At 45.4% G+C, this 13,999-nt stretch overlaps 1 protein-coding gene across 1 annotated transcript in view; it reads right to left on the bottom strand.

Moving 5' to 3' along the window:
* Nucleotides 1-10,350: 10,350 nt before the first annotated feature.
* The window catches only part of LOC128874991 (uncharacterized), a 128,646-nt gene continuing 124,997 nt past the window's right edge, over nucleotides 10,351-13,999 (bottom strand). The window contains exon 6 of the mRNA XM_054120248.1: nucleotides 10,351-11,707. Coding sequence (XP_053976223.1) covers nucleotides 11,574-11,707 — 134 coding nt within the window. The 3' untranslated portion in view covers nucleotides 10,351-11,573. The remainder of the gene's footprint in view (nucleotides 11,708-13,999) is intronic.

Here is a 13,999-nt window from a genome sequence, read left to right as displayed (position 1 = left end):
GTATAATTATTAAGCGCCATTTTATTATTCGAGGAGGTTTGGGTGTCGCGATAGATATTTGCGGAAAATCTGGAACGGTGTATGTAATTTAAATAAATTTAAACTCGTTTAAATAGCTATTCCTAAACTGTATAAATAATTTTTAAAAGGAAGAACGATTTATTATTTACCGCGAAGGATCAGAATGATTGCCATACTCTTCCCCGAGACGTTTTTCTACTTCGTATGAAACGGAAGCTCTGTCCACGTCCACCCTTAAGCCAACTCCATCAGGGTCCGTGGAATTTTTCATTGGCCCTTCGGACAGCTCCTGCTTTCAATTTTAATTAACGGCGAAAGCTGCTCGAACGACGACGACGGGCCGAGAAAAGTAGATGTTTGATATAGCCAATAGTCGGTAAATATTTGAACTTCATCACTGTGTTCGAGCAAGGACTAACGAAGCCATTTTGATACAGGTGTCCAGCGTGTCCGACTAATACAAATGACGAATGAATTATAATCGAATCGAACGAAACGTTTCGTCTCCCGAGGAATTACAAACGAAACCTGCATTCTAATTGAAATTTATGTACATTCGTTGAAAACTGAAACGGTACACGAATCTCAGTCCTTCCCAAACAAATACTCCAAAAGGACAAATTCGAGCAAACGAAATCTAATAGACGCGACGTTTCAAAAATACTGTCTGGAGAGCACTCTGGCCCGGGACTGTCACACGCGGCCGCAGCGAGGGACTCGGTAAATTTAATTAATTGTTGGCAGGGCGGATTTTAAAATCGCGCGCAGCATACGGGGGAGGGGGGGGAGGGGGGGTCTCGTCGCGTGTTCGCAGATTAAAATTGTAATCTGGAATTAATCCGACGTCGTCAAGCTTAACGTCAGCCGAAACGACAGCCGCGACAGAGTCGAAATTCCGTCGTTCGGATATATCCGAGGCCGGCTTCCGTCGCGTTCCACGAACGCGGACGTCACGCCGCGATCACCCAGCTTGATTATTTAAGCGACGAAGATGCCCGTCTCGCGTTATCGTCCGTTAGACTGACGCGCGATCGTTTCGGGGAGGATTAATAACGACCGCGAATGCCACGGAACCTTTTCCAAAGATAATCACGGACAGTGACGAACGAAGGTAATCGAGCAGCCAATTGCGACGAGAGATAGTCAGTTAAGGAGCGATTAACGTCGGGGCGGGATACTCTGACACGACGGACAGGTAAACCGAGGAAACACAGGTGATATTAGGGTGAACCAGATGTTCGTGGGTTTTTTACGTTGTTTCAGTTACGTGCAATTTTTCGAAGGAAAATTACTTTATGTGCAAGTGTTTGTATCATTTTGTAGCTTTTGTAGCTCTTTTATGTTTAATTATTAGCTACGTTAATTTATCGATCTTTCAATTTCTTTTTTCGTTTCAACAAAATCATGGAAAATTTTGAGATTCGATTACTTTTACGTTACTAATATTTTCTTTGCTACTAGAAACACATTCTTAAATAACCAATGGTAACTAATTTTAAAATACCGCCTTCGACTGGTTAAACAAATTTCTACGATAGACATAGAGGGGACTGTATATGAATTGTCCAGTAATTTTTGCCACCTCCTGTGCCTCGTCGATGCCACCTAAGACCACGAATACATCCCGTCGCCGTCCAAGATCCTCGTCACTCCCGTCGCAACCCTCGAAGAACACCGCAATACAACCCACGTACCCGTCGTAATTTCCTCCTCATCGATCCCTGGATAACGGACGAGAACGCAAGCGGACGTGTTCATGAATCCACGTCACCGCGTAGCCCGAATTCAATTCGAGTACGCGAGAAAAAGGAAATTTATTCTACGTTCCAGAAGGGGGAGGATGGGCGAAACGCGGATTCCGCGGGATAAAGGTATCAAGACGTATTCAATGAAGAGGGCCTACCGTCCGTTATTAAGGAACCCACGAGACCCTTCGGCATAGCAAACGGGTCGAGCGATGTCGATACGCACTCGACGGGATCGATCGACGAACCAACGGAGAGATCGTCGTCCTCGTTTTCGCTGGCTGTATAAAAACCTGAATACCCGTACCCCGCGAGTGCAACCCGGGATTTTCGTCGACAATGAATTAGGATTATGGGGGGGGGGGGGGGGGGCATAATGGATAACGGATACGGGACTCGTGTATCCGGTTCGGTATAAATAGGATCGCGAGCGGCAACGCGGCTGATACGGACGCTTCTTTTTATTACCGTTCCGTCTCGTTAGGGGATCCTCCGGTCGCGGTGATTACGCGACTGTCTTTGTGTGTACGAGTCCGTGGGGTGTTTGGAAGTGGGTGATGTTAGTTGTCCGCTGGTTTTGGACCGGAAGGATATCGCCATAAAATAATTGAAAATATCTGTAGTAGATAGGTGAATTAAATAACTAGTGCTTCGAGGTTAACGAACCCCCTTGTCAAAACATTCATGGTCTCCATTAAATACACTACTGTCAGATCGTGCTCCTGTCTGAAATATCAACATGTAACGGTGCCAATCCCGTCGCTGACGGAAAGTACAGGACAATGGCAGCGAGTCGCACAAAACGTGACTAATTAATTAACGTCGTCGGTGCCGTAACGATCAATTATATAACGGGGTCCGATTCGAGGGCAAGCAGCGTGACTTCTCGATTCGCGATACGGCCAACGGGTGGATGGGGTTGCAAAGGAACAGCGGAGGGGGGGGGGGACGAGAAACAAAAGGCGACAAAGGAAGACGGTCCGTCCGCTCGCGACTTCCGCTGTTTTCCGAGCGCAAATCCGAGGATCGAGGACAAGCGGAGCGTGGATATAACGAAGAAAAATTAAACGATGAAGTACAAGAAAGCCGCCAAGTACGACCGAAGCAGTCGCTGTGAAAGCGGCACGGGAAAAAGGGACAAGAATGAAAGATGAAGGAAACTAGAACCGTCGTCGGGGAAGGGGTGGGAAATAGAACGGGCCGGGGAAGACAATGGAAGGGTTAGTCGGCGCTGCCGCGATAAGAGAGGGATGGTTCGTTTATTACGTGTTCTGGCCCGGAGTAGTCTGAGAACATTAAGCCTGGATAAGGAACCGCGAAATTAACGAAAATATACAACAGGAATTTAATGGATGTTATGATATACGTCGTATTAATATTTGTACGTTCTATTGTAAACGGTTTTCGATTAAAGTAATAATATAATTCTGTAACGAAGTACCCGAGGTGGGGAGAATTACAAATCGTGAATTAATGAAAATTTGTGTTCTTTATTAAAGCGAAAATTCGAAACGTTAAATATTTGTTATCGGAGCACGAAAACCATTAATTCCTCCGATGCCGTGCGAAAATTAAGGTCGTTTTACTACCGTTTATGGAAAATAAAGTATTTCTCCGATTTTTGAACGATTAAACCTGTTTACGTGGGCAAAATTCACAATTTTCGTACACGTTTCCGAGATGAAAGATGATCACAATCGAGGTACTTTAATCTCGAGTAAAATTGGGTGCATTTTCCGGGGCTGCGAACAGTATATCTTTTTTTGTTTTAGTTTGAAAAGCAACCCATGTAGAGGTAAATTCACATTGGACGCGGAATATATTTCGAATATCGAGATTAGCATTTTGCCTAGCTTTTCGAGATTTCCCAGCCATTGTGGCAGAGTCCTGCTTTGATGTTTCCTTGTCCCGGGGTCGTTCGGAGTCGGTCGAATCGTTTCGTTGATGCCAAATTGGAATCCTCGGGCATCGAACGACCGGCCGCGAGTTCCCAGGGAAAAAGGGTTCCGAGGGCTTCCTTTCTGCTTACGGGGGAGAAAAGATCTTCGAGAATTATTGTTCCCTCTGATATCCAATATCGCGGCAAGATAACTCTTTCCTTTGAAACCGGGGACGTCGAGTTATCGAGGTATGAAAGTCGATGGTTTCGTGGACGTTGCAATTACGCTTCCTGGCCCTAAAAGTCGGTCGTCGTTTCGTTTCTTTCTTGTCATGTTTTATGGAATCCTCTCTTGTCCACGTAATTATTCAACCTCGAAACAAGGACTGCTCGTTGCTTTTACCCCGAATTCATCCGAGTAAGCGAAGACATCGAAAATACCGCGTTCTGCGAATGTATTAAGGGTTGTTCCATAAGTTCGCGGGAAAGTGGTTCGACACGGAATGAAATTTCCTCAAGAAACGAGTACGCGCGATATTTTTCACCCGCGGCTTTGGTTTGGTCGGTTTCCGACGCTGAACCGTGGCGGAGAACAGAACCGACAGAGATGGATACGCGGACAGACAGCAGACTGCTAAATACAACCAGAACTCTTCATTAGCGGGCGGCGATGTAGACGGAATATTTGTGAAACACCGTTTTGGGGAACTGCGTGCAGTATATCTGGTTTAACTGACTCGGCCACCAATTATTCCGTATCTGGCGAACCGTGGTGATGTTAATCATGGGAACACGAGGGTTCACGGTGGAGATCATTGAATCGAATGGTTGTACGACTTCATATGCTAATCGTTGTTTACAAGCCTAGGTTGCCGGTCATAGAAACAACCTCAACTACTTTTCTGTCAGTTTTAGATGGAAAATAGGCACTTTTCCTGGCTTCAAGTATTTTCCTAATTTCGCTTCTTGAAAGTAGGGGCTAAGGAAAAAATCGTTTAGTGCCTAGATACCGAACTACTTTTTTTTCAATCTCGTATAAAAATCTGTAGCTAGATTTGCTAATGAAATATATAATTCCCATCTTCCTGAAATTCAAACCTGACTATAGTTCCAATTGAAGACAGGAAACATCCGTAGAACCACCTTGTCCTCAGCCCCTCTCAACTAAATTTCCAGTTTCCTCCGTCGAAGCTCCATTTGCGACCGAAATAATTATTCCAATCCTCCCTGAAATTGAAAACCGACCGAAATTTTAGTTACGACTGGGTACGAGGCTGCAACGGGGCTCGGATCGACGTTAACATAGCGCGGAAACGCGATATGCAGAATTAACGGGGGACGTCCCGCGCGGGACCGCTCGTTCGTACCGTGGGATTCGCGAACAAAACGGCCCGGAACGTGTAATAACTTTAAATCTCGTAGACAGAGCTTACGCGGCGCGACGAGCTGCGAATTAGAAATATCAAATTGAATGGGACTCGCCTACGCGCTCGACACGTACCTGCCGACCCGTATCACCGCGAAACATCAAATTCGATGGAACTGCGCGCACCTACTCGCGATTGTATCGGGGCATACGTGTGTGTTTGCGTGGAGAAGCAGTTTCAACGGTGTCGCTATCCCTGATTCGCTTAAGGAGAAGAGGTGACGATTCTATTTATTTATTTATGGTAGGATGTATATTTTGTTTTAATCGAGTGTTAAAGGTCACAGTCACCCCTCGAGGTTATCAGTGATCAATACTAATCTCATGATTCAAATATTGAAATACCTGGATTCCAGGAAATCTGGAATTCTTAGCTCGGGGCATGAATGGGTTAATCAACCGAGATGGCCTTTGACCGGAGACAAGGGGGACGTCTGCGGATCGATCTCTATCGCGTCAAGCCCATTGACGAGCGAATTACGAATTCCCCTTGCGCATTCCTCGGCGATAAGCTCCCGGTAATGTATCGACCCACGTTGCGAACAGTCCTCGATAAAGACACGGGTAATAATAAAGCCGAGTGCCGCGGATAACGAGGGAACTCCGAGTGTGACGAAATAGAAACCACCCCGAGGCTTTCCTCCTATAGTCAAAGCAAGACTAAAAGTTACTATCGAACGTGACAAACCATTCTATAGGGTGAGTAATTATGGCAAAATCCATACTCGACACTTTCACGCTATTGTACATAGGAACAAGTATCCCAACCTCATTGCGGCGAGTTCGATTTCGATATCTGAACCAACAGAGGCCATTCCTGGCAGGCCTGACGCATCATCGGCTGGAGTGGATTAAGGCGCGATTGACCAGGCTGCGCGCGACACTTTCGCGACAAGTAATTAAGCCGAAGTGGCGTTTAACTGCGTACTCGCGGGCGAGAGGCTGACTGGTAGCGATTACACGGACGATCGATAGGCTGTCAGGCCCCCGGGCGCGTTAACGAGGAGTAATTAACTTAATTATTAACGTTATTGTAGTGTATTATTGCATTTGGCCGTTCACTTATCGCAGTCGTCGGATCGCCGCTATTATGCCGCCGGTAATGAACCGTCGACAGATTTTCGACAGCCCTGGCGACGATAATGGTCGATTTTAACGACGGTGTAACCGACCGTCGTCGTTTCACGGACACCTGACGCGCGATTTGATCCTCCACGAGGAATATTTGCCCTTTACGTGTCATTTACGGTCTGGGATAGCGTCCTATTATACCAGAATGCATGGCTCTTTCGAGTCTTCACATAGGAATTTTTATATTGAAATAGAGGGGTATGAAAGTTGTAAAGAAATAAGTTGTCATTGAGGTTATAGATTTAAAGACGGGTTTACAATTGAATTCGAAGCTCTATCGCTCTTATAAGCGAGTTTAAGCTTGAATTGAAAGCTACGTGGGTCTTCTAGACGAATTCGCGTTTGAAAACCTCCTCCTCCGTGAATTTCTCGGGATCCTCGAGCTCGGAGGGTCACTCGATCTTCCTGCATAGATCAGGCGAATCGAAAGACAACGTCGCGAATAAATCAATGCTCGTCAACCCCTCCACTTCTAATTTTCATTGAAAATCCCTGATCCGTGACACGCGAGCTTAAAGAAAAACACGCCTCGTCGACCAATCCCGACACCGTCGCCGATCTATGATTTCTTTTCGCTCCGTCGTTCGTCTCCGCGACCCTTCACCCCAAGCTTTGTTTCTCTTCGTCGTCGTCGTTACAGCTGGTCGATTCTCGAACCCCGCTGAATACAGGCAAGCCGGCCTTCCAATTATTTTACTCATTCCCGGTTACACGGTGACAAAGCTACTCGATGTCAATTAAGGCCTTAACGAATTCGTAGCTGTCGAGCTTGTTTTCTCTGCGTGTTTCATTTTTCATTTTATTCGGATCCCTCGACGAAGGTACGGTCAACCCTGTTACGCGTCGTTAATTGGACGAAATCGCCGCCCAGAAAATCGGCGAACAAACGTGCTCTGCTCGATTCGGTCTTGAGAAATTTCGAATAACATCGAGAACACGGGTTGGGCATAGTTAGGATTTCAAGCGTACAGGGAACGTGTTATAAATGATTCTGTTGTTCGAAAATTGAAATAAAATTCCTGAGATTTTCCTGACGTTCCACCTCTCCTCTTTTCATCTAAAAAAGTGAAGTTCCAAAGAATGTCCAGAGATCAGAAGAACTAGAGATCCTTCCCTCGAAATTGATTTCCACGAGGTGATAACTCGGACTCACCTACGACTAATCTGCATCGATAATCTAGACGGGGAGTTTATTACTCCGCGGGTATGGGCTCTCGATAATTGGCGAATTAATATCTCTTGGAGGGTATTAAGGACAGCTCCGAACGCCTCGAAGCAGGACTTATCGCTAGCCTAGCCCCTGGACTCCTTATCCGCGGGAAGTTTATTCCGAACTAAGGCTATCAATTATTCTTAGAACCCAGCGAATCGCGTCCTGACACTGAAACGGGAGATCGTTGGCTAGATACTCGATCCTACCCGGAGAATCCACGCGTCGACTTGGTACGTCGAGATCGAAGATGAACAATTTAGGTTCCTTAGGTATGCTTGGGAATTTGACATTACTTTACGGTGGATAAAGTCTTTTTTGAAGTAGCGTTACAGTATTTTGCGGTTTGAATCTCGCGAAAGTGCTTTTCTAGGACGCTGGAAGTACTGGGTTCGTTCTTCTCGCGTACCAACAGTACAACAAGCTCAATTTTACATGGCCTCATACATACACCAAACGATTACCTAACATTTCTCCGTTATATCGAAAATGTTTCAAACAACCTTCCCCTGTCGAGCAATCGTTTCTGTGTTCCACTGGGGACGTAGTGGCCCATCCCTGGATTTAGCACGCGCCCAAACCTATCGGCTACTTCCGAATTCGAATTCCAGGTCGCCTACGGTCGCCCAAACACGTTCGACCAGCCGCAATTATTTCACGCTATCGCGTAATCGCGAGAAGCTTTCCCTGGTCGATTTAATGGCTCCGCCTAATACAGTCCCGGGACTGGTCGGTAAATATCCGCATTAAAATTCAGTAGGGGTTATCGAGGGTGGCTCGAATTAGCATTGTACACGTATAACGGGCCTGGAAAGCAACGTGACTCGAGGCGAACGGCCGTTCTAAATCAAGCTTTAGGCGTCCGCGCACGTCACGACGCCTCGAGTTAGCGTCGGCCACGTGCTGGCCGCGGCGAACACGTGCCGCTACGGCGATGGTTAGGAACGAAGGGGCGCGGAGGGCGGTTAAGGTTTTAATTTCGTCGACAAGCCAGATGGACCGAATGGCTCGGCTGTTCCTTTATACGGCGGCCCTGTACGCTCTTGATTAACGTCAATTCCGCGGTGGCCGCCGTTACCTTTTCATTTTCTTTCGTGCCCTTCCACCCGCCGTTCGCGAAGAAGTTGGGATACGAGCGACCTAATTTGTCGCCGCGTGCGGTTCCAGGTTGAGTATCGAGGCATAAAAACGGGACGGGTTTCTTCGTCGCGTTCCGCTGTCTCTGCGAGCTTGATTCACCGCTGGATCGACGATTGGTACTCACGAGATGGGAATACTGGGTTTAGTTATTGCTTTCTTTAGTTGGAGACTCGGTCGAGTTCTGGACTCGGCTCGGCTCGCACTGAGCCTCCAAGGAGGAGAATAAAGGCGATACTAACAATCGAAGGTTTCTTAACTCGACGAAAGTATGATCGATGGATTGGCGAGTTTCTCCGGATGAAAATGAATACAAACACAATCATATTCGGATATACTTTTTGATTAGATTTTTTTATAGTAATCGCTGTTACGTTCGACTAAAAGTAGTCCGAATGAGGCCGTGTTTGGGCCCATTTTCACCGGGAGAACATCACGACAAAAATTGCTAGTTTTAAGTTTCAACAAAGAACGACTGATTCCATGCGGAATAATCCTTCTTTCCACTACTCTAATCTTCCACGTTCTATCAATATCTACCGTCCTATTTACCTAGTTTTATAAATCCGTCAATTTGTGCCCCATAAGTTTCACGTTCGCCTAATAAAAAGGCTCGTTCCAAGTCAAAGCTTGCCCGTGTAAAAAGGTAGCCGAGGATCGCAGTAAGAAGCCGAGGAGAGCGTAATTGTACCGTTTCAAAATTTAAACTTCCTCCAAGAATTTTCCCAGGAACGCTCGAAACTCTCGCGGCTCGCGAAACGACCTCGATACACTTTTTCTAGGGGATTAATCCGAACGCCGGACCCCTTCGTGTCCGCATTAAGGCGGCCCTCCAATTAACCCGACGTTAAACGATTCTTTTCCAAGAATCCATCGTGACCCGCACCCGCTTCCTTCCGGGAACCAGAAATCCGAAACGTCACTCTCTTTGACCCCGTTTCGAGAATCGAGCCAATAAGGAACGTTCCCAGAAAATGGGAGTGGCACGGCCACTCCTACAGGTTTCGAGTGTACTTCGCCTACGTGGATCACTTCGTGGAAATATTCCGAGAACTATGAATTATAACGACTGAGAAAAAATGTACTTCGACGACCTCGGTTATTTTTATTTACATTTTGAAGGCTGTTTGTCGCGGTGGGGTATTTTAATAAAATAGAAACGAGGCAATCGAGATATATTCTGAGCGCGATAGCGCACCTTGGATACGAAGATTGAATTGAAAAGGAATCGTTATATTTAAAGGGAAATTGATTCTTTATTTGGGAACGAAATAAAGTACACGAAAAATGGTTTATCGGCTCGTTAAATCGAGTTATTAAATTTATCGTTTGATTCGGCGCGCCAGCGAGCGCACGTATTTACATAAACCCGCCTCGCTGGTCGTGGCGATTCGAGGAATTTAATAACGGCGTTCTTGCTGCTCGTTTCGGTGCTCTCGATACTAATTTCATTGGCGAAATGTTGTATCTAGAGTCGAAGATGCTCCTCGATCGAGGAAGGTGGACCCTTTAGCCTCTGCCCGAGTGTCTTAATCGTTTTATTTGACGGAATAAACCGAGATTATCCAAATCGCAAGTATTCAGCAAACTAAAACAATTTTTAATTTCATAAATAATATTCTTGTATATATGGTACAATTCGGATGAATGTTATTTTCAAAAGTAGTCTTAAATCGCCTTACGAATTGACCCTTAAGGTTTCTCTGTTTAGTCGATCCGTGGAGGTTCGAAGAACCGTCTACTTACCCCTGTCGATTCACGTCCTGCAAAGGGTGAAATGAATATGAGACAGGGTTCATCGAACATACTTCGTATGGTAATTTATTACAATTTGTACAGATTACAAATCGGTACCTATGGTGTGTCGCGTTCCTCGTTAGACATCTTAAAAGGAGCGGATATTGAGCAGAACGCCGCTCGTCGCTGCGCTAACGTTAATCATATCAGTTATTATTAATTACCCCTGTAGTATGTATATCTATCCTCGACGCTCGGTGAACACTGGGGTCACTAACGAATTACTCAAACAAGAACGTAAAACAAACACGACGAAACAAGGGAAAACGATCAAGCATCTCGCGTTTCAGGGGTGTATATTGCGTACAAGAGGTTACAATGAAAATTCGGATACTCGACAGGCGAGGTCTTCCCGCAACCCGTGTCCCTCATCCATCCTTGCTAAAGAGGAACCCCATCGCTGGACCTCGAAAGAATTGCGACGTTCGAGATTTTTTTCTGAGCGACCAACCAGCTACTTTAAACGTATTTTTTTAATGAAATTTAGGTGATCTGTACGAGAGATATAAATATTTTCGTGGCAGGCTAGAGCGAGTCTCTAGTTCCAAAGACCAGAATTGAGCCAATAAGAAATTGATAGAAGTTTCAAGTGGAACGTAAGAAATAGTAGATATTACAGAGAGATCTCAACGCAAAGATATTTTGGATTTCACCTTAATTTTGCACTAATTCAATTTTAGTCATCGAAGCTGAACAGAATGTCTGCACTGCGTACCTCTTAGTAGGAGGACGCTCACATTTCCTACCGAGATTAACCTGATCCAATAAAAATGAACAAAAGTATCTTCCAAAGCATATGCTATTATCCTAGCCATCGAGTATTTCTACTAAACATTTAGTACCCGCAGGAAAAATTCGTACGTGTCAATGTCCTCCGCGTGTCCGACCAATGGCGTTCCATTTTAAGCATTCTCCCGCGTGGCAGTGTTCACCTAGTAGCCCCAGAAAATCGGTCGATTCAACGACACGAACGATCGGTGGATGTTTGCCTCGATCTCCATGAAAAAGTATAACGTGTGTTAAAGTAACCGTGCGTCACCTGACTGCCGCGACCCTCGGGGTGTCCTCCCGCTTCTTCAAGCCCACTCGAATAAAAATCATTGTTATTCGACTATCTACTCCATACATAGTAACATACATAACTGGAAGCCCTAGACTACTAGGTTTTACATGGACGATGTGATCGGGTCAGACAGTGGCAGCGGTGTCCTTGCGGACGCCTTCGAGCTACCTGCTGGCGGGGACGGGGCACGACGCGATGAACGACGTCCTCGCCGTGGACAGCAGGAACACGAGCGTCGCCAGTGCCAGGATCATCGTGGTAGTCCAGGTAGAGCTTCGTCCGGCCGAGTTGTTACCACCTGGCGAGCAAACATTCACAGCTGTTTACTGGCAGAATGGCGGGCTCGTTCGTAATCATGGCGGTAGTGTTTTCTACTCGAGAGTCACTAGGGACGAGTTTTGACACTCATGGAGCTTTGTGGGTATTGTGTGGTTCAGTGGAAGGAGTGGTGCGGACGCGAGGTTGTCGATGAACCTGCCAAAAGTATGTGAACACTTGAATGGAATAAGTATCCGAAGAAAATTGCGAATCTATTAATGAAGATCCCTTATGTTTCTATATTTTATATAATGCCACGTCGGTGATAAAAAAAAAAAAAATAAATTTTCTTTTCATTAATGTATCCACCGTGTGTCTTAAAAATTCCTGTGATAACTACATATTCATGCAAAGAATCCTATTCCGAGTTCTAAAATGTTTCTAAATCTCTCCCACTAGCGATTAACGTGTCTTCAAATGTTCTAAAATTTAAAGTGTTTATTCCAACTCGTACGTAGATTTTAAAGCCACCCCTCTGCATTGGTGGAATCGTTACCTTATTTTCCCCCCAAAGTTGGCTCACAGCATCCAATTAGTTCTATAAGGCTATGCAAGCAGCGCAGCCGTCGAATTTATCGGGCCACCAGCCAGAAAAAAAAAGTAAACAGTGTTCCCCAAGCGCTCGGTTCTTTCGCAAATAATTTAGGATCAAGGGTTAAGGAACAGCCAACGGACGCAACAAAGTTCGCGGAAATGCGGAGACTTGGCAAGGGAATCGCGGCAGGAAGCCTGTGCGGTCCACATTTCTCTCCCAACTAACGAGCAAGCGAGTCGTACCTGCTCGAGCGATTACTCAACTTCTTATTGCAATTAAAAACGATAAAAGCGGTCCGCAAGTTCATTACAGGGAATTTATAATTGGAAGCGGACCCGGCTGGGATTACCAGGACAGTGCGTTCTCGCGGAACCCGTTGGCCAGAGCTTGATTAATACCGCGGCCGAAAGTCGGCGACAAATGGATTTTCGATACGTCGGCTTTGAAGTATCGCGAAATTAATTCCTACCTTCAAATTAGCCACGAAATTCGAGAGCTGTTACCGGGCCTGCGCGACGATGCACGGTTGGAGTAAAAAAGAAATCGACGACGACTTCTGGAGCTCCAAAATCATTCTTTTTTATTCATTCAGAATCGATGGTGGAGTAGTCATACAGTCAATTTGATTTACTATTTGATTTAATATCAGGGGGTTGCAACTCGGATGCTGCACAATTAAAGATTTTGTTTGTTAGAAGGGAGTAGCGTTTCTGATTGGCAAAGCAATAATTTCGAATCCGCTACGAGACTTTCAAGAGGACGGAGTATCGTTGTTCTACCAGCCAAGAATATTTTCGATCAATTTTTAAACTAATCCTAGTCGGTGAAACAAAATAAATATATATCAATTTCCGAGGATAATATTTTCTAGAGGCCCCTGATAATTTCGCCGCGGACAATTAAACGAGCACTTGGCACTGACGAACGAGGTCTCCCATTTCCACGCAGTATTTCTTCCGCGGCGAAATTTCTATCCCCGAATCCACCTTGTTCGTTGTAAAATTTGAACGACTCCCATTGCTCGGAATACGTCGAATGGTATCTGCGACTCGGGTTTCGGGTATCCCTATGCCGCCCAGTAACCAAATATCCTGGAGAAATCAAAATTCACGAATCCGGGAACGCGACTGGTGGACGCGTCGGGTTACCAATTATTAAAAATTGTTATCTTGGATTACCAACGATGCGCAGATCCGATGGCGCGGAAACGGTGTATTTTAGAAACGAAAGCAACCGTACAACAATAAAAATCCATCCATAAAAATTCTCAACGCTAAAAAACCATAAGTAATAAAAGCACAGTTTAAGAAATGTCAAAGAGGATGTATTTCTACAAGTTTGGAGAAAAATCGCTACCCTACCTCGGTATAATAACATCACGGAACCATCTACTAGCGTCCTTATATCGAGGTGTGGCTCTATCTCGCTAAATATTGCCTTCAAAATACACGCGCTTTGATACTTTTCGTCTTAAAATCCACGAATCTATCAAATTTCATCGTAAAATATTTGACGTATCCATAAAACTATATTTTCAATTGCCCCAAGCTTACTATCCTACGTAACAATTCTTCCCACGAAGTGCTACTCGCGAGTAATTCAAAATACAGTATCAAAACCTCGTACTAATTGATCGAGCAGTCGGAATATGGTTCGTGGTCCGTTGAAATACGAGCCAGAGATAGGAATCGCGACAGCGTTTTTGCAGCACGGCTCCAGCGGAGGAGCGAGACACGG

Source organism: Hylaeus volcanicus, chromosome 4 (genome assembly GCF_026283585.1).
Source record: "Hylaeus volcanicus isolate JK05 chromosome 4, UHH_iyHylVolc1.0_haploid, whole genome shotgun sequence".
NCBI lineage: Eukaryota > Metazoa > Arthropoda > Insecta > Hymenoptera > Colletidae > Hylaeus > Hylaeus volcanicus.
The sequence above is the reverse complement of the archived record's forward strand: the minus strand, read 5'-3'. Positions and strand labels throughout refer to the sequence as shown.